At 49.4% G+C, this 27,198-nt stretch overlaps 1 protein-coding gene and 1 pseudogene across 2 annotated transcripts in view; both read right to left on the reverse strand.

Annotated features, from left to right (window-relative positions):
- Positions 1-1,551: 1,551 nt before the first annotated feature.
- Positions 1,552-7,886, reverse strand: LOC116457453 (TBC1 domain family member 3D-like; annotated as a pseudogene).
- A 12,845-nt stretch (positions 7,887-20,731) lies between these two features.
- Positions 20,732-27,198, reverse strand: part of TFB2M (transcription factor B2, mitochondrial) — a 25,911-nt gene continuing 19,444 nt past the window's right edge. For both annotated transcript variants that reach the window (XM_032136239.2, XM_032136238.2), the window contains 2 exons: positions 24,749-24,909; positions 20,732-21,418 (listed from right to left, as the gene is read on the reverse strand). In XM_032136239.2, the coding sequence (XP_031992130.1) occupies positions 21,247-21,418; positions 24,749-24,909 (333 nt within the window). In that variant the 3' untranslated portion in view covers positions 20,732-21,246. The remainder of the gene's footprint in view (positions 21,419-24,748; positions 24,910-27,198) is intronic.

Consider the following 27,198-nt stretch of genomic DNA (forward strand, 5'->3'; position numbering starts at 1 on the left):
ACCCGCGCGCCTGCGCCCTGCGCGCACACGTACGCCCGAGGGGCGGGGCGGGCGCGATGGGGCTTGAGCATGCGCAGATGGAGTCTGGAGGGACAGCGGGAGCGCCCTGTGTGGGACCCGAAGGTAGTCGCAGGCTCCGCGTGCCGCTCGTGCCCATGGCGACTGCGCAGAAGAAAGGCGGGGTTTTTTTCCCCCTCTAACATTGTGTTACGATAATTTTAACGCATACTGAACAGTTGAAACAGTGCAGTGAACACCTATATGCCTCCGCCTCAATCAGACAACCCAGCACTTTGCCATTTCTGGTCGTTGCTCTCTCCCCACCTGTAGCTATGTATGCACGTATTGTCGCTAAACGATTTCAAAGTTGCAGGCATCATGACATCACAACTAGTACTTTACATCGTAACTTTTTTTTGTTCTGGGACGGAGTCTTGCTCTGTCGCCCAGGCCGGAGTGCAGTGGCGAGATCTCGGCTCACTGCAACCTCCAGCCTCTGGGTTCAAGCGATTCTCCTGCCTCAGCCTCCTGAGTAGCTGGGACTACAGGCGTGTGCAATCCTCCCGCCTGGGCCTCCTGACTAAGTGGGACTATAGGCACACGCCACCATGCCTGGCTAATTTTTTTTACTTTCCTCCAGAGGCAGAGTCTACCTATGTTGCCCAGGCTAATCGCAAACTCCTGGCCTCAAGTGAACCTGAACCTCCTGCCTCGACCTCTCGAATTGCTGAGATTACAGATGTGAGCCACCACACCCAGCCTAATTTTCTTTTTTGTTTTTTGGGTTTTTTGGGTTTTGTTTTGTTTTGTTTTGGGAAACAGAGACTCACTCTGTCGCCCAGGCTGGAGTGCAGTGGCACGATCTCGGCTCACTGCAACCTGTGCCTCCCAGGTTTAAGCGATTCTCCTGCCTCAGCCTCCCGAGTAGTTGGGACTACAGGCGCCCGCCACCACGCCCAGTTAATTTTTGTATTTTTAGTAGAGACGAGGTTTCACCATGTTAGCCAGGATGGTCTCGATCTAACTTCATGATCCGCCTGCCTCAGCCTCCCAAAGTGCTGGGATTACAGGCATGAGCTACTGCGCCCGGCCCACCCAGCCTAAATTTCTTAGTTTGGACAAATGTGCCATGGTAATGCAAAATGTCATTATTAAGAGCAGCTGGATGGAAGGTGTAGGAGTACACTATAGTGCCTTTCAATTTTTCTGTATATCTAAAATCATTTCAAAAGTAAACATTTATTTTAAAACATGAAGGTGGTTATGCTTCCATGAGTGTAAAGTACAAAAGGCAGGCTCATGGTGCCATCAGAAGTCAGAACACTGGTTTCAGGGCTGGGGGTGCTGGGAGGGGCTGGGCATGGTTGGCTTTGTGATCTAGGGGCTGTTGTGTTCCATCTGTGAATATCTTTTGAGCTGTGCACTTACCAGGGATGTAAGTCATATCTTAATAAATTTTCATAAGTTTGACAAAAAATAAAATAAGGATGGGAAGCTTGTTTGGGTTGTGGGGCCTCAGGTGCAAAGCCATGAGCTGTGGCCCAGATGCGTCTAGAAGCCTGGAGGGAGCTGCAAACATTCCAAATAGTGGTGGCAGAGCCAAGGCCCTGAGGTGGGAGTGCAATGCTGCACATCCCCAGCTGTGAATGAGGTGTCCTGGTCAGAAGCAGTGCTGTGTGCACTGCAGGCCTGACAAAGCCATGTCCACACTGTGGCTCGGTGCAGTGAAAGCCAATCTCAGCCCCTCCGCGGTGTGATTAGCCTGCCAGCAGATGGCCAGCTGGTCCTCCTGGGAAATGGTGCCAACCCAGGGATTGGGTGTAAGTGTCTCGCCCACAGACGGGGCGCTCAGCAGTGGTGTCAGCCTGGTGAGCCTCGGTAAGGGCACGTGCAGGATGCTGAGCCTCTTCCGTTCCCATGCCCGTCTCAAGGCCACTTGCTCCGTGGGCCCATCCAGCAAGCATGGTGGCCAGGAAAGAAGCCGGCTCCATCCACAGGGCGTGCCGTTTTGCTCACCTCAGGACCAAGAGCATCCTCCATCGTAATTCTTTTTGGTGGGAGCACTAGAAACATGAACCACAGATACCTTCAGCGTCTGAGCCGCTGAGGTGAGGGCTGCAGGGCACCCTGCTGTTGGGAAACCCTGCACTGGCGGCTGGAAGGCACGTGGTGGTGGCGCCTGCTGTGGCTGCAGCAGTTGCTGCGAGGCTTCGGGATCTCACCGGCCTCTGCGAGGTGAATTGTGACAGTGCAGAGCTCCGCGGTGCCAGGGTCCTCTGCATGGTCACGCTGACTGCAGCTGGGAGTCCACCACACCCCTGGTTCCCCGCTCTTCCCAGGGCTGGGGTCTAGGCCAGGCCCCTGTTGGCCTGGGAATTGTGCCCTGGGAGGGGGACACTGTCCCACAGGTTGGGACAGAGGACCCAGGGCATGCTACTGGCTGGCTGGGCTGCGGGGATGCCATGCTCACCTTTCTCTCTCGTGGCCTTGACGGGACCGGCTTCCTCCTGGAACAGCATTTCCCAAGGTGTCTGGGGCTGCGGGGCAGCTGGTGGGGTGCCACCCTGGCTCCTTTGAGGCATGCCAGTCACTGGCCACCAAGGGGGCCAGATGCAGTGGGGGCATCTCCCAACTTCCCTCTTAGTCCTGATGGGCCTGGGCAGGGCCTGATATCGGGGTCCCCATGGGCTTCCTGGGCTAGGCCTGCCCCATGGTCCCAGGGCTGTCCAGGACACATTCAGAAGGGACACGAGCCCAGCAGCTCTGTTTGAAATTATTATGGAACCAAGGGCCCCCCACATCCAAGTCCGTCGGGAGTCAGGGCACGGAATTCCGCTGCAGGTACCTCCAGGAACCCCGAGGTCCTCCCTGAGCTGAGGCGAGGCTGGGCACACTGTAAGTCCTGGGTGCCCCCAGAGAATGGCCTGCTGCCCTGGGCTCCCCGGAAGCCCCCTCATGCCCCTGGGCCTTGGCCACATGGAAGCCCCACCAGGACAGGGTGTGACAGGACGAGGAACCCATGATGGGGAAGCGGAACAAATGGGCCGCTGGAACCGGGCCGGTAGGCCAGGAGGCACCTGCCCATCCCCCTTGCAGAGAGTCTTCCTGCCACGTGAAGCCAGCACAGGCCTGGATGCTGAGGACCCTTGCTTGGGTTTGGCTGAAAGAAAAACAGACGTGGTCAGACAGCACCTCCAGCGGGCCCAAAGAGTCCTTTCCGGGCCGGGCCCCACCTGCCTGGGTCTCTGGAGTCCTCAGGGTCTCTGTGTGGCCCCTGGGGTCTGACACTGAGGACACAACTGCAGGCTACTGATCCCAGAGGGAGAGGTGTGTGTCGCCTGGGGTAGGGAAGTTGTCGGGGCACGGCAGGTGGCTCCTGGGACTGCCCCCCCAGGGTTCAGGCTGGCTGGGGGCTTCCTGCCCCATGCCCTCATCCCAGGGCTGTTGGGCCTGGGATGTGATCCCCAGTCAGAACTCAGGTGGGAGGGGCCTCGGCTGTCACCCAGCCCCCTTGCCACCTCACATGGGGACCTGTCTCCACAGGGGGTTAGAGGGCCCAGATACGAGGCCCCCTCTGCCCTCCTGGGCTGCCCGGTCCATGTGAGGACTGACCATTCCCACACCTGGCTGAACGCTTGGCTCTGGCTCTGGGCCAGGGGTCCCGCCTGTGCCCTTGCCCTGAATGCTCTGGGGGTCAGGGACACCGATTCCCTTGTCTCCCTGGCTCAAGGCTTGTTGTCCGGGCACCCTTGGAGGGGTATTCAGGAGTGAGGGGCCTCTGCTGCTCTCTGAGGCTGTCAGTGCTTGCGGGGAGAGGCGGGGGGTCCCACAAATGGGTCTGGCTCCTCCAGTGCCGTTAAGGGCCCTGTTGGGGGTGGGGGAGCGGTATACCGTGGAAAGTGGGAGGGGGCTTGTTGGAGAGGTCTTGCCCACATACCCCTCCTGCGTGCACAGCATGTCCAGTGCACACGCACTGAGCACCTGCCCTGAGGACCGGGGGGCCTATTGTACTTCCTTAGAGTCCAGGAAGAAAAGGCACAAGAGGAAGGCCCAGGTAGTGGGCTTGGGGGTCCCGGGCGCTCCCCAACTATTGACTGCCCCAGAGGGTGGCTCAGGAGGGGACCTGGTGTGGAAGCCCACCTGGGGGTGGCAGGTCCCCATGCTTCCTTAGTTTCCTCGTAGAGGCCCGAGGGTGCCCGAGAGCTGCATCTTCATCCAGGGCCTAGGTATGGGAGAGCCGGCCCCAACAACATGCCCATGGGCCAGACCTGGATGTGTTCCTGAGGCCCTCTAGGGATAGGGTGGGCACCAGGCCAGGAGAGTTCCCTGGGAGGGTGAGAGCCCATACCTCACTGCCACCTCAACCGTCTCCCACTGGGTGGTGCCGGATCCTTTTGTGGCCACCCCAGGGGTCCAGATGTGCATAGGAGGCTGTGGCTGGGGGTGGCCTGGGCAGGGAAGTGCTCACCACACTCCCGACTTTCATCTGGAACATGTGAGGGGTGGGCTTGGTGTCACTGTGCCCTGCCCAGCCCCCCTGGCCAGACCTACCCCTGGGCCAGAGCAGAGGATCATGGGGACAGTGTGGGGAAGCTGCGCTCAGGCCAGTCCGAGTCTGACCCCAGTGCTCCCCAGGTCCCACTGGGCACACGTGGACTTACTCCATTGAACCTTAAAGGCAGTGCATGCCATCAGCATCAACACCTGTTCCCCTTCTACCGAATACACGTCCCACAGATGCAGGTTGAGCCTGAGAGAGATCTATGGGGACAGCAGGCACAGGAGGACCTGGCCCTTCAAGGCTGGGGGCTGGTGGCTCGAGCTGGGGCCACTGGGACTTCAGTCCCCAGAGTCAGTGACCCTCCCCATGAGGGTCATCCGACCCTTCCAAGAGGCTGGGTCAGACAGGGTCTTGCAGCTCCTCATGGGGGGACACTCATTTCAGTGGGATATGGCTTCTGGAGAGAGGGGCCTCCCCAGGGCTTGAGGCTTCTGAGCTCTCCCAAGTTGGGTCCTGCCCCAGTCCTCCCATGAGACTGGGCCTGAGCCCCAACCTCTGCCGTGGGATGACCCCTCTTGGGCACGAGGCCTTGCTTGTGTGTCCTACAGGGCCCCGTCTGTGCCTCCTGTGGGCTGGGGGTGAGCCGGACCCCTGGGCTCGGGGAGCAGAGGGCACTGCAGGGCAACAAGGTCCCTGAACCAGGGTCTCCCTGGGCCTCCTTACCCCATCCATCAATCTCCGGAACAGCCAGTGTGATGAGGAACCCCGCACACATGGCCCTTCCTTGTCGCGATGGGAGGAACAGACGTGCTCAGGGCCCCCTGGGCTACCCTAAAAACCAAACCTCCCTCTTCCAGGGTCCTCTGAAGACCCTTCCCCAAGTGCAGAACACAGGATGGTGCCCAGGGCTCCACACAACACCTTCCCCTTCCCGCACTCCCGGTGGACACACTGCCCTCAGCCTTGCTCTGCGGGAGCTGGGCCCCGTGCCTGTGCCTCTGTCTCCTCCGGGGCAGGAAAGGAAACCCAACTCCAAATGCAAGGAGAACCCCACATCCCAGGTCAGGCCCTCGCTGGGACTCAGCCTCTCATCAGCCCCACAGGGGTCTCCAGCCCCCCACTCCGCCAGCCCTACGGGATGCAGGGCCTGTGGGAAAGAGCCGAGGGGACCATAAACTCACAGGGTGCCTCGTGGTCCTGGGGTATGACGTGGGTACCACGTGTTCCTGGTGGTCTTGGAGCCCCTGGACCCTTGTGCTATTTGGGCTGTAGAATCCTGAGACGCCCCCAGCCCATCATGAAATCAGAGCCTGCTCCCAAGATGTGGAGCTGTCAGCTGGAAGAACTGGGCAGCTGCAGAGGCCCCCGAACCCCGAGGCCTCCCACCCTCCCATCTGATGACCCCACCATGTGGCCTTGGCCCTGGGGAGAAGGGGTGGGAACATCCCCTGGAGCCTGGCTGGAGGTGCTCTGGGAGGCTTCCTGGGCCAGGGTGCCGGGAGGGCAAGCCTGACTTTGAGGCCATGACAGAGTGGAAAGAACAGGGTGGGTGCTGGGCTTCCTGGTTGTCTCCTGGAAGTGGGGTCAGGCCAGGGGACATGGGATGGGGAGATGCTGCCATCTGGGCTTTGTTGGCCCATCTGTGGGGACCAAGGGTAGCCAGAGCCTGGCCAGCTGGAGGGCAGGAGGAATCTCACGGAGGGGAGAGTCAGCTGCATAGAATTAGAGCTGGAGAGCGTGGCTCCAGGACACAGAGGGCAGCCACGGCGAGGATGAGATGCCCTCTGCTGATGGGGATGAAAGGCATCTGACATGGGGTCTGGGGGTCCCCGTTCATCCCTGGTCTCCTGTGGGGCCTTCAGCAGAGACATCCTAAAGGCTCCCAACAAGCAGGCGACACAAGGAAGGTACCTTTGCTGAACGTCGAGATCATCTGGCTAGGGTGGCCATCCCCAGGTCTGGCTGCATGAGGTTGGGGGGCAGCTGTTCACCTACCCTGCGGCGAGTGCCTCTCACCAGCCAACAGCTGGGCCAGTGCCCAGAATGCATCCTCCTCAGGCCGATAAAGGAGAAACAAGGCAGCAGCATGGCTCAGGTCCCTGCAGTAGCCCACCTCCTGCAAGATCCAGAGTCACTGTGGAAGGACATCTCCTGGAGGGCTGAGGTCACCTAGGAGGACTCATGTCATCGGAGAGGGCAGAGGTGACTGGTGAGGCTTCCTCTGAAGAAGAGGCTTCCTCAGGGTGTAAATTTATTTCCTGACAAGAGCCATGTCCATCAGGCACTTCAGCAACTTGTCCAAAATGCTTCCTGAGGCACCGTCCTGCATGTGACACCGCCAAGCTCCTGGGCTTTGGGGCAGCCCCAGGAGGAGGGTGTCATTTCTTGTAATGAAAATTGGTGGTCAGGCCCAAGTGACACTAGTAATTGGGGCCCTGAATCCTTTGTCTCAGTTCGACCCCTTGAGACCACCTCCCTTGCTCGGAGATTTATGTCAGCAGTGAGCTGGAGTCCTGTCTACTGTATCCTGGTGGGTCACAAATACTGACTTTGAAAGAAGCAATGATGCCCCTACCAGACACCCACACCCACGAATATGGGAATATGGCCCAGAAACGTCACTGCCTGGGAATACTCATGGGGTTGTATGCCAAATATGCCAGGACGATGTAGAATAATTCCTGCTCCCTAGGAAAGAGATAAAAGGGGCTTTCATTTGTTTTGTATAGACGCTTTTAGTTTCACTTTGTCTACAAACCCTAACAAATCCAGTTTCAGGTTCAGATGATTCACCAGATAAGCCATAAGCTCTTCAGGGCCTTGGTTGTTTAAGAAATGTTTCAGGCTGGGCGCGGTGGCTCACACCTGTAATCCCAGCACTTTGGGAGGCTGAGGCGGGTGGATCACGAGGTCAGGAGATCCAGACCACGGTGAAACCCCATCTCTACTAAAAATACAAAAAATTAGCTGGGCACGGTGGTGGGTGCCTATAGTCCCAGCTACTCCGGAGGCTGAGGCAGGAGAATGGCATGAACCCAGGAGGCGGAGCTTACAGTGAGCCAAGATGGTGCCACTGCACTCCAGCCTGGGCGACAGAGCAAGACTCCATCTCAAAAAAAAAAAAAAAAAAGAAATGTTTCAGTGAAATCCACATCTGTGAAATGCAAATATCCCAGTTGTACAGTGAGTTGACTGATTGCACTCTGATTTTTATTTTTTCAGTTTGCACACCCACCAGTTCAGTCTTTGGGGTGTACAGTTCCTCCATGGTTCTACACCAAAGTGCAGAGTCTCCTGGCCACCACTCCAGCCCCTCCTGGAGCAATTCCTTCATCCTCCAAGTCTCCAGGGTGTCCCCTGTGTAGCCAGCCTCTTCCGGGTCCATCAGCCCTTGGCCATCCCAACCTGTTTTCTGTCCCTATGATTTGGCCTTTTCCAGAATGGCCTATTAGTTGGAATGCTACAGCGGTAGCTTGTTGGGTCTGGCTTCTTTCCCTTAGCAAAATGCAACTAAGATCCACTGATGTTCATGCGAGCATCACTGGCTCGTTCACTTTTCTGAGTCTTTTTCCCTTTGAAGGGAGGGCCACACATCCTCTCCCCATTCCCATGTTGAAGGTTGTCCCCATGGCCTCTGTGTGTGAGTGACGATGAATCAAGCAGTGAATGTGGCATGCAGGCTTCATGTGTGTTGTAAGTAAAATGTTTATTTAGAAACAGAATGCTTGTTCCTCGGTACCAAAAGGAAACATCAGCATTTAGACAAAAAGTTTTCTCAGCAAGGCAATTTTACCTTCTGCAGAAAGGGTGCTCATGGCAAATGGAACAATGGCGAGAGCGCACCAAAATAAAGGAGGGAGCGATTTTTATCCTTTATGTAGCTTGTCCCTGCTACTGTGTCCTGTCTCCACTGGCTGGAGCCAGACCACACAATCTAAACTAAATCTGACTGGCTAATAATTTAAAATGTTTCTAAATAGGTGAAAGCAATGGAGAACAAAGGAAAAGAGGAAGTTGCTTATGAAAAGACTTAGAAAAGTAATAACATTCCCACCAGGCTTGGGGGCTCACACCTGTAATCCCAGCACTTTGGGAGGCTGAGGCGGGTGGATCACCTGAGGTCAGGAGTTCGAGACCAGCCTGACCAACATGGAGAAACTCCGCCTCTACTAAAAATACAAAAAAATTAGCCGGGCATGGTGGCCCATGCTTGTAATCCCAGCTAATCAGGAGGTTGAGGCAGGACATTCGCTTGAACCCAGGAGGCAGAGGTTGTGGTGAGCCGAGATCGAGCCATTACACTCCAGCCTGGGCAACAAAAGTGAAACTCTGTCTCAAAAAAACAAAAAAAACAAAAACAAACAAACAAACAAAAAAAACAGAAAAGTAATAACGTTCCCAAATAAGGAAGGGGCATAGGCCTCTAGCTGGGACCTGTCTGTGAGCACATCCAGCACAGATAATCTTGATTAAAGTACAAGGACATAGAATGTACTTATTCCTTTATGTCTAATAGCTACATAGAATAGGGCTTAACAAAGACTTATTAGCACAAAGCAAGGAGGCTTGAAGGAAGTTAGTCTTTAAAGGAAACTGTTATTTCTAACACTTATGATTTATTCTTTAACAAGAAGGGAAACTTTGAAGAGGAACTTTTTACTTTCTACAATGTGGATGTCAGTTTTCGAATCAGTTGGTTCAATGTCTGTGACACTTTGGGGACGTGTGGTTTGAGTCCACTGAGTTTGCGAGCGACTGCCCACCTGGCTTCCAAACTGGCTGTGTCATGTCACATTTCCACCAGCTGTGGATGAGAGTTTCTAGGGCAGAACCCTGGACACATTTGGGATCTAGGGCAGGGAGGTCACAGGGTTCAGGCCTTAAGTCCAGCACGGCACAGGGCAGGGGTGAGAGCACAACCCAGGGTCACATCTGGATTCTTGGGGTTACCCAGTTACCGCCTCTCTGACCCCAGATGGGATCTGGAACCCTGGGAAAACAGGTGTGCAGAGAATGTGTGAATCCTTGGGATAAATGTGGTGCATCTTCCTAAAGAGACATTTTCATGTTGAGTAATTTATTATTTTTAGTACATTAATTAATAAATAAAACTCAGGGGACAGGCTTGCCTGGGAGGACTTAGCGAGTCTCACAGTGTCCTCAGGGTGCTGGGAATGTTGGCTTTGTTTCAAACCCATTTCCTTTCACAGAGAACCCAGCCATCACATGGGGCTGGAAGAGGTCCAGGGGCAACTGAGGGTTCCTGGCCAAGGCCACACCCTAGTGTTATCTGAAGGCTTCTGGACAAACCCTAGCCTCTGACAGCCCGATGGATGATGGCAACCAGGTCTCCAAGCTTCTATCGCAATTTTCCTCCTCTCCTTTTCATGACCACCATGTCTCCTATCCACTCTCTGTATGCAATGCTGTGGGAATTTTTACAGTTCAGGGAAGTAATCCTGTTAGGCGAGATCAGGAAATACCGTAAGGGACTGCTGTTTTCTTGATTTTCTAGAAACAGAGGGCCTCCCCAACTGTCCCCAAACGCCCACCCCACTGCAGTGAGCATCTCTATCTTTACCCTTGGTCTGGAGAGCACATGGTATTTCAAGGTCAAAATCGCCACCTAGTGGAGTAGGAATCCTCTCCATGAGGCACATTGTCAGCCCTTTGCAGAAACATTCTAGCTTCCCAATTCTCCCTTTTTGCACCCCTCTACTAGACACCAGGCTTTCTGCCCCTTCTGTAAATGGGAAAACCCAACGATGAGAAGGAAAATGTCCTCCGAAACCAAATTTTAATCTTGATACTGTCCCATCAGCAGGGAAACCACCATTCAGTCCTACATTCTTTTAAGGCACCTATTCTGCCTCCAATTAAAATGGTACTTAGGCCGGTATGGTGGCTCATGTGTGTAATCCCAGCACTTTGGGAGGCCAAAGCAGGCAGATCACCTGAGGTCAGCAGTTCAAGACCAACCTGGCCAATGTTGTGGAACACCATCTCTACTAAAAATACAAAAAATTAGCTGGGCATTGTGGCATGTGCCTATACTCAGGAAACTGAGACAGGAATTTTTTTTTTTTTTTTTTTTGAGATGGAATCTCGCTGTGTCACCCAGGCTGGAGTGCGGTGGTGTGATCTTGGCTCACTGCAACCTCTGACTCCCTGGTTCAAGCAATTCTCCTGCCTCAGCCTCTTGAGTAGCTGGGATTACAGGCACATGCCACCACATCCAGCAATTTTTTTTTGTATTTTTAGTAGAGACGGGGTTTCACCATGTTGGCCAGAATGGTCTCGAACTCCTGACCTCATGATCTGCCCCCCTCAGCCTCCCAAAGTGCTGGGATTACAGGCATGAGCCACTATGCCCAGCAAGGCAGGAAAATTTCTTGAGCCTGACAGGCAGAGGTTGCAGTGAGACAAGATTGCACCACTGCATTCCAGCCTGGGCAACAGAGTGAGACTCCATCTAAAAAAAAAAAATTAATAAGTAGATTTTATGCCCGGAAGTTAACTAGAGCCACTACCTAAGAATAAATAGTTTAGTACAGACCATAATAACAAACTGTAGAGCTCAAACAAGCACAGTCCCTCCATTAAGGGGCCTTGCCCAAATGCAACTGTTACATAGTCCTCCGCCAGATCTATCTACTGGGGAACCACACAGATCACACAAGTCTAAGAAGTCAAAGGGAAATCACCAGCAGAGGACTAGAGTCACATGGATGAATGTGACTAATCCCAATTGCTTAGTTCCTCCGGTTCCATGGCTGAGGGTCATATCTGCATTCCTGGGCAGCACCTTTCACAGATGCCAGGGCTCAGGGAACCAAGGAAGGAAAAACAGTTAGGGGGACGACCCCACTGTCTTCTCCTCCACCCTGGGCCATTAAAGGAGGGAGACTAAAAGGATGCCTTTTTCTTGCTTCTCTTTCTAGATGGGTAAAGACCAACTTCAGCCTGTACTCCTCTGGAATGCATTCTGAATCACTGGGACTCCTTTGACTCCAAGACTTTGAAGGAAAAGCAGCTCATTTTCTTTTACACAAGGGCATGGCCTTCTGATCATCTTGAACCAGCCTGGCCTGTGGAGGGGAGCCTTGATTTTAATACTATCCAACAATTAGATCTTTTCTGCAGACAGGAGGGCAAATGGTCCGAGGTCCCCTATGTACAAGCTTTCTTTGCCCTGCAAGACAACCCAGACCTTTGCAAGTGTTGCACAATTGACTCAGCTTTTTTAGCAGTCATATCAGACTGGCCAAAAAGGAATGATTCCCCAAAACTAGAGAACCAACTTCCGGGGGAACAATCTGAGGCGGCTATTGAGTGTCCAGGCCCTTGTTGTCCCCCTTATCTGAGGCCCCCTCCAACCATGCCATCAGCTCCTTCAGCCCTACCACCTCTGAAACTTCCCACTTCCCCCTACAGGAAATGCCCAATGGAGGTGATGCCACTATGGTTCAAGTTCCCTTCTAATTGCAGGACCTTAGGAAAATAAAGGAAGACTTAGGTCAATTTTCTGATGACCTTTATAGATATATAGAAGCTTTCCAAAATTTAACTCAGGTGTTTAGCTTCTCATGGAGGAATGTTATGCTGCTCCTAAACCAAACACTAACTATGGCTGAAAAACAGGCAGCTCTGAAGGCAGCAGGGAAATTCAGAGATGAGCAATATGTCTCCTATAGTAGGCCAAAAAGGGAAAGAGAAAATAGGGAAAGTGAAGCAAGGAAGAATGGAGAACCATCATTCCCAATAGGAAGAGAGGCAGTACCTCTTGACAAACCTGATTGGAACCCCAATGACATCACAGATGAATGGGCAAGGAAAACTTTTTAATGTGCACATTGGAGGGCCTTCAAAGAACTAGGGCCAAACACCTTAATTACTCCAAATTGTCCATGATAGGCCAAAAGCCAGATGAGAATCCCGCAGCCTTTATGGAAAGGCTGAGAGAGGCACTAATAAAACACACCTCCTTATCCCCTGATTCACTCGAGGGACAGCTCATCCTAAAGGAGAAGTTTATTACACAAGCAGCTCCTGATATTAGAAGGAAACTGCAGAAGCAGGCTACAGGACCAGATAGCACCTTGGAGAACCTGTTGAGGGTGGCCAGCTTAGTTTTTTATAATAGGGATCAGGAGGAGGCCCAAGAGAAAGGAAGGAAGCACAAGAGAAAGACAGAGACTCTAGTAGCTGCTTTGCAGGCTTGCAAAGTCCAGGATCCCCGAGGTGCATATGCTAGTTGCTACTGATGTGGCCAGTCGTGGCACTTTAAGAAGGAGCACCCAGGCAGCAAGAAAAAACCATCTTGACCCTGTCCAGCCTGAGGCAGGGACCACTGGAGAAAGGACTGCCCCCAGAGCAGAGGTCACCAGGTTCAGAACTAGTTTCATAGATGGTCCAACAGGACTGATGGGTCTTGGGGTTCAAATCCCCAGATCCAGTGGCTCAAACTGCCATTACAGCACAGGAGCCCTGAGTGATTCTGGAAATTGAAAGAAGGAAGGAAGGTGGACCTCCTTCTGGCACTGGAGCCAGCCTCTCTCTTCTCTTCTCTGATCCAGGCTTCCCCTCTTCCCATGGCATAACTGTAAGGGACGTCTCAGGAAAGGTTCTGACCTGATATTTTTCTCAACATCTTAGTTGTAGTTGGGAGGATCTATTATTTATGCATGCCTTCTTTTTAATTTTTTTTTTTAAATTTTTTTTTTTTTTTTTTTTTTTTTTTTTTTTTGAGATGGAGTCTCGCTCTGTCACCCAGGCTGGAGTGCAGTGGCGCGATCTCGGCTCACTACAAGCTCCGCCTCCCGGGTTCACGCCATTCTCCTGCCTCAGCCTCTCCGAGTAGCTGGGACTACAGGCGCCCGCCACCACGCCCGGCTAATTTTTTTTGTATTTTTAGTAGAGACGGGGTTTCACCGTGGTCTCGATCTCCTGACCTTGTGATCCGCCCGCCTCGGCCTCCCAAAGTGCTGGGATTACAAGCGTGAGCCACTGCGCCCAGCCTATGCATGCCTTCTTAATCATACCTGAAAGTCCCACTTCTTTACTAGGTACAGACATTTCAGCTCGCATGGGGATCAACATCCTCATAGCCCCGGGACCAACTCTTTGTCTCCCCCTGGTGGAAGGTCATATAAATCCAGAATTGTGGGCAACTCAAAGAAGAACAGGTTGAGCTGTAACTGCTAGGCCAGTTCAGTTCCACCTTAAGGATCCCACTTCTTTTCCTAACCAGAGACAATATCCCCTAAAGCCAGAGGCTAGGAAAAGGCTAGAAGCCATTATTAATAGCCTGAAGATGAAGGGCTTCCTCAAGCCCTCTAACAGCCCTTGCAATACCCCAATATTAGGAGTGCAAAAACCCAGTGGGGAATGGAGACTGGTTCTAGACCTCTGCCTCATTAATGAGGCCATAGGCCCAATTCATCCAGTGGTCCCTAATCCCTGTATCTTGCTGACTCAAATAACTAAAGGAAGTAAATGGTTCTCAGTCCTAGATTTAAAGGATGTCTTTTTCTGTATACCATTACATCCTGACTCACAATACCTATTTACCTTCAAAGATCCCTCCAGCCAAACTGCCCAGTTAACATGGATGGTGCTGCCTCAGGGATTTCAAGACAGTCCTCACTTGTTTGGACAGGCATTGTCAAAGGACTTTTCTGAGTTTTCCCATCCTCGGGTTAGGGTCTTGCAATATGTAGATGACATATTGCTCTGTACCCCAATTGAGGAAGCTTCTCAGGAAGGCACTGAAGCTCTTCTGAATTTCTTAGCCAAGAGAGGGCATAAGATTTCAAACTCCAAGGCCCAGCTTTGCCAGACCTCAGTGAAGTACCTGGGTTTAGTGTGTCTGAAGGGACCAGAGCATTAGGGGAAGATAGGATTAATCCCATTTCCTCCTTCCCCCTCCCCCAACCCTCAGGCAACTAAGAGGATTTCAGGGCATTAGAGGATTTTGCAGACTATGGATACCTGGGTACACTGAGATAGCTCGCCCTTTATGTCACCTCATAAAAGAAACTTAAGTGGCTAAAGCTCATCTCCTAACTTGGGAACCTGAAGCTCAAAAGGCATTTAGCCAGCTAAATCAAGCCTTACGTAAGGCACCTGCCCTCAGCCTTACCCTAGGGAAGGCCTTCAATCCGTATGTATCAGAAAGGAGGGAATGGCCCTGGGAGTTTTAATGCAAGCCTAAGGACCAGCTCAATAGCCAGTGGACTACCTGAGTAAGAAGCTTGATTTCGTGGCTAAAGCATGGCCAGTATGCCTCGGAGCAGTTGCCACTGTGGCCCTACTGGTATCAGATGCCACCAAATCAACCCTGGGAAATGACTTAACTATTTATACCCCCACATCATGTAGCAGGACTGCTGTCTTCTAGGGGAAGCCTTTGGCTAACAGACAGCTGGCTCTTTAAATATCAAGCTCCGCTGTTAAAAGGGTCTATAATCCAATTGAAAACTTGTCCTCACCTAAACCCAACCACTTTCCTCCCCGAGGAAACTGGGGCACCTGAACATGACTGTGAGCAAGTTGTGGTACAGACCTATGCAGCCAGGGAGGATCTCAGGGACACTCCCCTACAAAATCCAGGCTGTACCCTTTTCGTGGATGGAAGTTCCTTTGTAGAGCAAGGAGTCTGTAAGGCAGGATGTGCAGTCATCACTCTGAATGGTGTTATTAAAGTGCATCCCTCTCTCCAGGCACAAGCACTCAACTAGTTGAAGTAATAGCTCTTATAAGAGCACTTGAATTAAGGAAGGGAATAGTAGCTAATACTTACACTGCCTCCAAGAATGCTTCTTAGTTCTCCATGCTTATGCTGCCATTTGGAAGGAAAAACACTTTCTTACTGCTAATGGGTCTCCTATAAAATACCATCAGGAAATAACAAGTTATTATCATCAGTTTTCCTTCCACAAGGGGTAGCAGCGATGCATTGTAAGGGACGTCGGAAGGGAACAGATGAAGTAGCTGAAGGAAACATGTTAGCTGATCAGACAGCCAAGTCAGTGGCAAGGAAGCCTCAGGGCACAACACACTTGAAGCCCCTCGAATCTGGGAAGGCTCCGTAAGAGAAATGAAGCCTCAGTACTCCCCTGCAGGGATAGAATGGGCCACCTCTCGAAGGTGCACTTTCCAGCCCTCAGGACGGTTGAAGTCAGAGGATGGCAAACTCCCCTTGCCAGCCTTCAGCCAATGGAAAACTCTTAAAATCCTTCACCAAGCTTTTCACTTGGGAAAGGATATAACTGATCAGTGTGCCCAGAGCTTGTTTTCAGGAGAGAGCTTATTAAAAACAGTCAAATAGGTTGTTAATGCTTGTGAAGTCTGTCTTAAAAACAATCCCCTCAACAGGCAGCTCCTTCCTCCTCAAACCCGAAGGATGGGAAGCTATCAAGGGGAAGACTGGCAGATAGACTTCACCCGTATACCAAAGATGAAGGGCATCCAATACCTCCTAGTATGGGTAGATACTTTCACTAACTGGGTAGAGGCGTTTCCGTGCTGTATAGAAAAGGCCTCTGAGGTAATAAAAGTGTGAGTTAATGAAATAACTCCTCACTCTGGTGTGCCTAAGTACCTCAACAGTGACAATGGGCCGCAGCTGTCACACAGGGGTTCTCAAAGGCACTAGGCATATGGTGTCATCTCCATTGTGCTTGGAGACCCCAGTCCTCAGGAAAGGTAGAGATGACCAATGATGTTATCAAGACACGTCAGAAAACTGTCCCAAGGAACTCACTTTCCTTGAGTCACTCTTCTTCCCATGGCTTTACTGCAAGTCGGAAATACCCCTTCAAAGTTAGGTCTGAGCGCTTTTGAGATGCTGTGTGGACGGCCTTTCCTTACAAGTGATTTCTTACTAGACCGGGAGACCTCTGAATTTGTTAAGGATGTAACCTCTCTAGCTCACTTTCTTTTTTTTTTTTTTGAGACGGAGTCTCGCTCTGTCGCCCAGGCTGGAGTGCAGTGGTGCGATCTCGGCTCACTGCAAGCTCCACCTCCTGGGGTTCACGCCATTCTCCTGCCTCAGCCTCCCGAGTAGCTGGGATTACAGGTGCCCACCACCACGCCCGGCTAATTTTTTTTGTATTTTTAGTAGAGACGGAGTTTCACCTTGTTAGCCGGGATGGTCTTGATCTCCTGACCTCGTGATCTGTCCGCCTCGGCCTCCCAAAGTGCTGGGATTACAGGCGTGAGCCACCGCGCCCGGCCTCTAGCTCACTTTCAACAGCAATGAACACAACTAGCAGAAGCCCAACCCTCAAAAACAGGACCACCTTTATTTCACCCAGGGGATTTGGTCTTGGTGAAAGCTCTCCCTTCTCTCTCTCCTCCCCAATGCCCAAGCTGGGAAGGGCCCTACACTGTTCTTCTTATCTTTATTTATTTTTTTTTTTGAGACGGAGTTTCTCTTTTGTTGCCCAGGCTGGAGTGCAATGGTGCAATCTCGGCTCACCGCAACCTCCGCCTCCCAGGTTCAAGCGATTCTCCTGCCTCAGTCTCTCGAGTAGCTGGGATTACAGGCATGTACCACCATGCCCGGCTAATTCTGTATTTTTAGTAGAGACAGGGTTTCTCCATGTTGATCAGGCAGGTCTCCAACTCCTGACCTCAGGTGATCCGCCCGCCTCAGCTTCCCAAAGTGCTGGGATTACAGGCGTGAGCCACCGCTTCCAGCCTACCTGTGCACTTTTAAATGAAACATGCTGCTTCTGGATCAGCATCTCTAGTCAAGTAGAAGAGAACCTACAGGTGCTTAAAGACCAAATTAGAATCATTGACAAGAGAAAACGTGGATTCCAGTCTTCTTTATGGAATTGATTAGTTCCTATTTTAAGCCCCCTCTTGCTCATGTGTTTTGTGCTAATATTTGGACCTTGTATACGCAATATGGTAACTTGAATCACTTCGTCTCACCTAGAAGCTATTAAACTCCAAATGGTGCTACAGATGGAACCTCACATGGACATGCCATTCTTCCGAGAACCCTTAGATCGACTCCAGGAGGAGCTCTGGCTGCTGTCCCCCACTCAGTGCCCCTCTCTTCAGCAGGAAGTAGCCAGAAAGAGTGATCGCCCAATACCCCCTAACAGCAGTTAGGCTTACCACTCCTGAGAGGGGAAATATGATACAGGGGCTAGAAAGAAATTATTTGGCAGACAGTGAGGGTGAAGGAGTCCTCAGCAAGGCTTCCCTTTTAAGAAAAAGCAGCCCCCAAATCAATTCTTTTCTAACAAAGAGCAGCCTGAAAAATTGAGCTGCAAACATAGGTAAGCAAGTTGGAAGCTTGCACGGGGGATGCTGGCACCTGTGTCGATAGAAAAAAGCTACTGGGGGCCAGGCATGCTCAACATGGAGGCTCCATCTTCCCTCTTGTCACCACGTGTATAGTAAAAAAGCAGGCAACGTGGCACCGGCCAGGTAGGGAATCCGTCTGAATAATAAAAGATTAGGGTGGGGCGGCCAGCTTCTTTGTGTACTATGCAAACAGCACACCTAGTCCTAACCAGTTCTTTGAATGCTGTGCAAATGGCACACCTGGTCCAACCAATCTTTCATTCCCTATGTAAATTAGACACCACCTCCTCCAGCTCATGTATAAAACCTCCTGCACTTCACTGCAGACCAGAAGACCTGCTTGGAACCTCCTCTCTCTTCAGGAGAGAGCTTTGCTCTTTCTTTCACCTATTAAACCTCCATTTTTAACCTCACTCCTTGTGTGTCTCTGTCCTTGATTTCCCTGGCATGGGACAAGGAACCTTGGGTTTTACCCCAGATGAACGATGCCACTTCAGCACTATGTTGCCCAGGCTGGTCTCCAACTCCTGGGCTCAAGCAATGCTCCAGCCTCAGCCTCCTAAAGTGTTGGAATTACGGGCATGAACCGCTGTTCCCAGTCTGAAAAGTTTTCTTCAGAGATAACATGCTTTGTCAGTGGTCCACTTGAACAGTACACTAAATTTGTCAGGTTTGGGGATCCAGAGGAACTGTCCATTATCCTCAGCCATCAGCAAAAAGAATAGGCCCTTTGGTAAATTATTTTTGTAAGCGCTTAATCCTTAATTACTTGTTGCTGGGCCTTGTAATCACCAGGAATCATTCCGTGCTTTGTGTCAATGCCAGCATTCACAATTTAAAACTTAGCTTTCTAGCACTTGCTTCATTATTTCAACCACTTTCTTCCTGGGACTTTCAAATTCTTTGACTCCTGTGTTAGTTCAAGTCTACAGAAAAGTAGATGTCAAGGACTACATGTGAAAGAGGTTTATTAGAGAAGGAATAGAAAGCAGGACAAACCTTCAGAATGATTGCAGGTCTGAGTATGGAAGGAGAGAGGGAAGGAAGGAGGGTTGGGTAGGACTGGACTGTAGCAAAATTCAGCCAGGCCACAGGGAGTCTTTGAGCCAAAATTGCCTGTTGGAGGTCTGTAGGTCAACACAATGGGCCTGCGTTAGTGTCTCTATCATGCTGAGTTGCTGGCTCAGGGCACTATGCAGGAAGTACAGCCTTTGCCTAAGTGTGGTGGTGGATTCAGAGGGGCAGTAGCTGGGGACATCTGTCAATGATGCTCCTCAAAACTGGAGATCTGGCAACACCTCCACTGTTCTTAGGCTGTATCTATCCCCCATGAAAGACGCCGAATGTCAGATTAACTTCTCACTCTACAATTAATGGAGATCATTCAAATGCAGGGAAAGGCATTCCCTTAACACACCTATCTTATTAATCTAATCATCCGCGGCCCCCATTACTCTAGTCCTACTGTTGAAAATCACACAATAGTAGAGAATACTGAAGCCCTCCATAGCATCCCTTCTTAATTCCCTGATTGTCCACAGCAGTTACTACCACTCTTTGTCCTTCTCAGCTCCTCTTCTATTCTGTCTGAAGTAACACTGCTTGCGTGTTCTGAGAACATGGCACCTGTAGATCATTAAGTTATCTAACAAGAACACGTGTAGTCAATTTCTTTCATCTAAGCTAAGAGCAAACTGTGCTTTACCAGTCTCAGGGCCCCATCCCTTTTTCTACAACCACGTTGATCCCTCTGAGCTGTATTTAAAATACTCCTCAGCTGACTTCATTCTTACACTCTACTTTTTTTGAGATAGTCTCACTCTGTTGCCCAGGCTGGAGTGCAGTGGCACGATCACTGCTCACCGCAACCTCCGCCTCCTGGGTTCAAGCGACCCTCCTGCCTCAACCTTCCAAGTAGCTGGGATTACAGGCATGCACCACCATACCTGGGTAATTTTTTGTATTTTTAGTAGAGATGGGGTTTCGCCGTGTTGGACAGGCTGGTCTCGAACTTCTGACCTCAGGTGATCTGCCCACCTCAGCCTCCACAGCCTCCCAAAGTGCTGGGGTTACAGGTGAGCCACCATGCCTGGCTCACCCTAGTAACTTTTTGTTTAAGTGATGGGTCTTGCTTTGTCACCCAGGCTGCAATGCAGGGGGTTCTTCACAGGTACCATAAATAATAGCTCACTGCAGCCTCAAACTCTTGGGCTGAAGTGATCCTCTCACCTCAGCCTCCCAAGTTGCTGAGACTACAGGCACCTGTTACCATGCCCAGCTGTTTTATAAAATATTTTTGGAAATGAGGGTTTCACCATGTTGCCCCCAGGCTAGACCCATGGGCTCAGATGTCCTCCCCACTCCGCCTCCTGAGTAGCTGGGACTACAGATGCACAACACCATTCCTCAGATGCACACCACCACTCCTGGCAAGAAAATATTCTTTTTTTTCTTTTTTTTTTCTGAGACCGTCTTGCTCTGTCGCCCAGGCTGGAGTGCAGTGGTACAATCTCAGCTCACTGCAACCTCTGCCTCCCAGGTCCAAGCGATTCTCCTGCCTCAGCCTCCCAAGTAACTGGGACTACAGGCGCCCACCACCACGCCAGGCTAATTTTTGTACTTTTAGTAGAGATGGGGTTTCACCGTGTTGGCCAGGCTGGTCTCGAACTCCTGACTTTGTGATCCACCCGCCTTGGCCTCCCAAAGTGCTGGGATTACAGGCGTGAGCCACTGTGCCCGGCCAAGAAAATATTCTTAATTCCATTTAGGTTCATATCCAACTTCAGATGAATTTTCTTGATAGAACAAATGTGCAGGAGACTTTTCAGTAATACAGACTGAATTATTCACCAAAACTGTATCGACTCTACATGACAGAACTAAAAAGGAATAAATAAGGGTCAGTTTAATGTTCCACTAGGTACTTAGAGACCAAAAGAAACCACAAAATCTTATTATTTAAAATATTTTAATTTCTAAAAAAGCTTAAATCATATTAAAATTTAAACAATTTCATTGTACAGTACTTGACGATACATTTCAACGAACTGAAAGGCAAATCAGTACATTGGTTTTGCTTACTTTCTAAGCTTAGTAATGTACAGACTCTTGCTCTTCAAGATGATGCAAAAATCAGCAGCAGTAAAAGTGAAATATTTAAATAGGAATCTGAAACAAAACGAATTCCATCTTATCAAATCCACAATTAATTGAAGTTTTCATTTTATTCAATTGTGAATAAAATAGCAGCCACTGTTTCATCCAATAAGCCAATGATATCAACTTAGGAGAAACGATCTGCCTGGCTTGTGCAAAACAAGAACAGTTATCTTCTGCTGAGAGGATGTGAGCTTTCACATTTGGTTTTCATGTCATAGTTTCCAAATAAATAAACCGCCCCACCAAAAATGACAGTCTGGTTGCTACCTATCTTCCAGGGTTTCATCATATAGCCATTTATAAGCACAATCTTTGGAACACTCTATAGTTTCAAAAAGTGTTTTGAAGTCTTGAGGGTACATGTTAACTACTTTCTCATCTTCCTTTTTTCCTATTTGCATCAATATATCCCTCGCATCAAGTGGAGTCAATGAACTGCAAAAGAAATACAAAGTAAATGTACTTAATTCCATGAAACCAAAAACTCACTTGTATTCCTAAGGCTATTGAAATAATAAGAAGAAAAAAAGCCTAACTTATTATATATAAGCAATCTTATTTAGTTTAAGAGCTTCCAATAACTTTACGCTTATTTCTAAAGTTTCATAGCTAACCTATAACGAAAATATTAATAGCAGGTTTAGGCTTTCATATACTGTAATCAATTTTTACACAAAATTCTAGTTTAATCACTACTCTTTAAAAAAATTATTATGCCTACTTCTTTCATCCTTTTCCTTCATGCAGAAAATACTCTCAACTTCTTTTGGTTCATGTCAAAGTTCAGTAACTACAAACAGCAGTTTTCCTGGCCTCAAGCAACCCACCTGGCTTGGCCTCCCAAAGTGCTGGGGTTACAGGCACGAGCCACTGCGCCTGGCCATCCATGTAATTTGTATGTAGGGCTGATGCACACACCTCTGTTATAAGTAGTGCTGGGGTTACAGGAGGGAGCCACCATGCCTGGCCATCTGTGTAAACTGCTGTTCGGCAGTTTCACATTTGGATGTAACCATCATTGGTAAACACATTATAATGCCGCGAACTTCCTTATACAGCCACGCATTGCTTAATGCTGGAGGTATGTCCTGGGAAATGCACTGTTAGGTGGTTTCATTGTTGCTTGAACATCTTACAGAGTACTTAACCCAAACCTATGTGATACAGCCTATTACAGACGTAGGATATACGGCATAGCCCATTGCTCCAAGGATCCAAACCTGCACAGCATGTCACTGTACTGAATACTGTAGGCAACTGTAACACGATGGTAAGTAATAGAAGAGATACAGTAAAAGATACAGCATCATTATAATCTTATGGGACCACTATTGTACATTCGCCCACCACTGACTGAAATGAGGTTTTATATATATAAGGTCTATTATATAATATATATATACAATATATAATTAATGAGGTATATTACATATCATAATACGAGATATATAACTGTATATCAGCTTAGCAAGAAACCATCGATAAGCCTCCGGCAACAATAGCTAAACAACTGTAAAAAAATATTTTGGGCCGGGTGTGGTGGCTCCCGCCTGTTATCTCAGCACTTTGGGAGGCGAGGTGGGAGGATCATTTGAGCCCAAGAGTTCAAGACTGTCCTGAGCAATGGCCGGGCGCGGTGGCTCACGCTTGTAATCCCAGCACTTTGGGAGGCCGAGGCAGGCGGATCATGAGGTCAGGAGATCGAGACCACGGTGAAACCCCGTCTCTACTAAAAATACAAAAAAATTAGCCGGGCATGGTGGCGGGCGCCTGTAGTCCCAGCTACTCGGAGAGGCTGAGGCAGGAGAATGGCGTGAACCCGGGAGGCGGAGCTTGCAGTGAGCCGAGACTGCGCCACTGCACTCCAGCCTGGGCGACAGAGCGAGACTCCGTCTCAAAAAAAAAAAAAAAAAGACTGCCCTGAGCAACACAGTGAGACCCCATCTCTACAAAAAACGTAAAAAGTTGGCCGGGCATAGTGGTGGGCACAGTAGTCCCAGCGACTCAGGGAAGAGGCTGAGGCGGGATCACTTGAGCTGAGGGCTTCGTGGTTGCAGTGAGCTACGATTGTGCCATTGTACTCCAGACTGGGCAACAGAGTGAGACTCTCTGTTCAACTCCAATACTTTTTGATATTGAATAGAATCTTGGTAACATGCTTCTAGTCCACTGAGATTACCAGGAGCATTTTTAATATTTTGCACCATGATTTACAACATTTATTCCTTATTTCCCTATTTTCTTGATATTTTCATTCAAAATAGCCACCACAAGGTGGCAAGATGAAAAATAATAGATTGCCTTTTATTAGTCTATTGCCTTTTACTAGTCCATGACCACTTTTTTTTTTTTTTTAGAGATAGAGTCTTGCTCTGTTACCCAGGCTCGTCTCAAAGTCTTGTTGGCACTCTCTGCCTCCCATTTTTTTTTTTTTTTTATTTTAGAGACAAGGTCAACTTGCTCTGTGTCCCACACTGGGTGCAGTGGTGAGTTTATGGCTCACTACAGCCTCCAACTCCCGGCCTCCTCAAGTGATCCTCCCACCTTGGCCTCACAAAAAGTGCTCGCATTACAGGCATGAACCACTGCACCCAGGCTATTGCCACTTTTAACATTTATTTTTAGATGAATATTGTCTAGTCAACAGCTCATTCAGAGTTAAATGTTAAATGATCAAATTTGCTAAAATAACTATTTTAATATTTTACCCATCCTGTGGCAAGACTTTGAATGACTGTGGGCTGCTGATTACAAGAATGCGCAACTTACAGGGAAATATGCATCAGCCCCACACGCAAATGACACAGATGGCCGCGAGTGGGGGCTCACGCCTGTTACCCCAGAACTACTTACAGAGATGTATGCATCATCCCTACATACAAATTACACAGATGGCCAGGCGCAGTGGCTCATGCCTGTAACCCCAGCACTCTGGGAGGCCAAGCCAGGTGGATTGCTTGAGGCCAGGAATTTGAGACCAGCCTGGGCAACATGGAAAACTCCATCTCTAGAAAAATTGGCATACGATTTATGAACACAGAATAGAAATATAAAAATTTTATATTTTTACAAATATAAAAATTAGCCGGGCATGGTGGTGCATGCTTGTAGTCCCAGCTACTCAGGAGGCTGAGGTGGGAGGACCGCTTGAGCCTGAGAGGACGAGGCTGCAGTGAGCTGAGACTGTGCCACTGCACTTCAGCCTGGACAACACAGCGAGACCCTGTCTCTAACAACAACAACAAAATGTTTTTCACTTATATAGACATAAAGCAAGTAGTGTTACTTACAAGCTATTATTTTTACAAAGCTTTGGGTAAAAACAAAATTTGATCCAGAGCAAGGAAACCAGGGTGGTATAATTATCTGTCCCTACTTTGGTTAAGAAACAGAACCACTGAAGACACGCAATGAGAGCTAAGTGTGGGCATGCCTCCAGTAATGCTGATTTCTCTCCACCCCACCAGTGGCAGGCAGCTAGTGCTTCCTGTAAGATAAAGCTGGGCCTATACTCTCAAAAAGATTAAACAACGTGGGCATGTTTTCAAAGAAGGAAAAATAAATGAAACTCACTGAGAGATTATGGGAAAAATATATTTTCCTCAAAATGTACACCAGGGAGAACAAATTATTTTGAAGAAATATGAGGGAAAACATGGTACCTCACTCTGTCAATCAAGATATAAAAAATAGACCTCTAGCATGAAAGAATAATTTGTGCATCAAATTGCTACTTTTATACTTGCTTTTATTCTTTTCACTTACCGTAAGTGGTCTATCACAGTGGCACTGCGCCTCCCAAAACAGTGCTTTAACAAGTGAAAAAATATATTATAGTTCATAGGTGTTAAGCTCTTGGCAAATAAATTTTGACGAGGAGTCATTTGAATAAGATACAGCTTTTGTTGTAATAGGTCTAATAATTCCTGGAGAGAAGAAAAAATGAATTGCATTAGTCACAAAATATTGCCAGAGTTTAAGACATTGCTCGCTTCTTCCTTCAAGCTACCTGCTGAAAGACACAATCACCACAGGCCCTGAGTGTCTTCAAATTCTCTCTCTCTTTTTTTTTTTTGAGACTGAGTCTCACTCTGTCGCCCAGGCTGGAGTGCAGTGATGCGATCTTCACTCACTGAAAGCTCCATCTCCCGGGTTCACACCATTCTCCTGCCTCAGCCTCCCGAGTAGCTGGGACTACAGGCGCCCGCCACCACACCTGGCTAATTTTTGTATTTTTAGTAGAGACGGGGTTTCACCGTGTTAGCCAGGATGGTCTCGATCTCCTGACCTCGTGATCTGCCTGCCTCAGCCTCCCAAAATGTTGGGATTACAGGCGTGAGCCACCGCGCCCGGCCCACATTTTCTTATTGTGTACACGAAGAACACAAAGCCCTAACCGGTCTTTACCAATGAATTGGGCCATTTCTCAGAGCTGTTTGCAATGCGTAACCTTGAGGGAGGAGATAACGTCTCTCTCCAGGACAAAGAACAGGCTTATGGCTGGAAGCAGTGGCTCATGCCCATAATCCCAGCACTTTGGGAGGCCAAGGCATGGATCACTTGAGGTCAGGAGTTCGAGACCAGCCTGGGCAAAGTGGCAAAACCCCATCTCTATAAAAAAAAATTAGCTGGGTGTGGTGGTGTGTGCCTGTAGTCCCAGCTACTCGGGAGGCTGAGGTGGGAGGATGGCTTGAGCCCAGGAGGTGGAGGCTGACAGCATGCCACTGCACTCAAGGCTGGTTGACAGAGCCAAGCCCTGTCTTTAAAAAAACAAAAGGGCAGTCTTGCTTAATGTTTGCTATGAAAGAGGTGGATTCATTGGGAGGCTGAGGTGGGTAGATCGCTTGAGCCCAGGAATTCGAGACCAGCCTGGACAACATGGCGAAACCCTGTCTCTACAAACAGTACAAAAATTGGCAGGGTATGGTGGTGCATGCCTGTAGCCCCAGCTACTTAGGAGGCTCAGATGGGAGGATGCTTGAGACCGCCAAGTGGAGTTTGCAGTGAGCCAAGATTACGTGACTGCACTCCAGCCCGGGTGACAGAGCAAGACCCTGACAAGAAAAAAAAAAAAAAAAAAAGACCTAGATTCCCCCAGCTCTGTACTTCTCAGCTGCAAAGCAAATCCACTAAACGCAAGGCATCCAACTGAGCCATCTCACATCACTCCATGGGAAGAGAGGCATCGAACATCCTTTGTCTGATCCAGGAGTCTTAGGCAAACATCCGAGAAACGGTAACATTTATTAACATGTAAGTAGGGTAAAATCAAATCCCAGACATGAGGCCGGGTTGCTCACACCTGCAATCCAACACTTTGGGAGGCCAAGGTGGGAGGATCGCTGGAGACCAAGAGTTAGCGACCAGCCTGGGCAACATAGGGAGACCCCTTCTTTACAAACAAACAAACAAACAAACTAGCTGGGCATGGGATGCACACCTGTTGTTCCAGCTATTCGGGAGGCTGAGGTGGGAGGATCACTTGAGTCCCGGGAGTTTGAGGCTGCAGTAAGCTGTGATTGTGCCACTGCACTCCAGCCTGGGAGAAGAGTGAGACACTGTCTTTAAAAAAAAAAAAAAAGAAAAAAAAATAGTCTGGGTGTGGCGGCTCACGCCTGTAATCCCAGCACTTCGGGAAGCCAAGGTAGGTGGATCACCTGAGGTCAGGAGTTCGAGACCAGCCTGGCCAACATGGTTGAAACCCCATCTTTACTAAAAATACAAAAATTAGCCCCACGTGGTGGAGCATGCCTGTAATCCCAGCATTCGGGTGGGTGAGGCTGAGGCAGGAGAAACACTTGAACTCGGGAGGTGGAGGTTGCAGCGAGCCAAGATCATGCCATCGCACTCCAGCCTGGGTGACAGAATGAGACTTTGCCTCAAAAAAAAAAAAAAAAAAAAAAAAAAACCCAAACATGGCATTAACATATATTGAGTCGTTGCTATATTCGAGATAAAACATCACCATCGGATCCAAAGGATAAAAAAAAGTTAATGACTAAAATTTTTAATTGGATATTTAAAAAGTAGAAGTCTCAAACAAAACTTGGATAGAAATGATAGGCCCTAGTGGCTGGGCGCGGTGGCTCACGCCTGTAATCCCAGCACTCTGGGAGGCCGAGGTGGGCAGATCACGAGGTCAGGAGATCGAGACCATCCTGGCTAACGTGGTGAAACCCCGTCTCTACTAAAAATACAAAAAAAATTAGCCGGGC

This window comes from Hylobates moloch, unplaced genomic scaffold, assembly GCF_009828535.3.
Source record: "Hylobates moloch isolate HMO894 unplaced genomic scaffold, HMol_V3 SCAFFOLD_18, whole genome shotgun sequence".
Classification (NCBI taxonomy): domain Eukaryota; kingdom Metazoa; phylum Chordata; class Mammalia; order Primates; family Hylobatidae; genus Hylobates; species Hylobates moloch.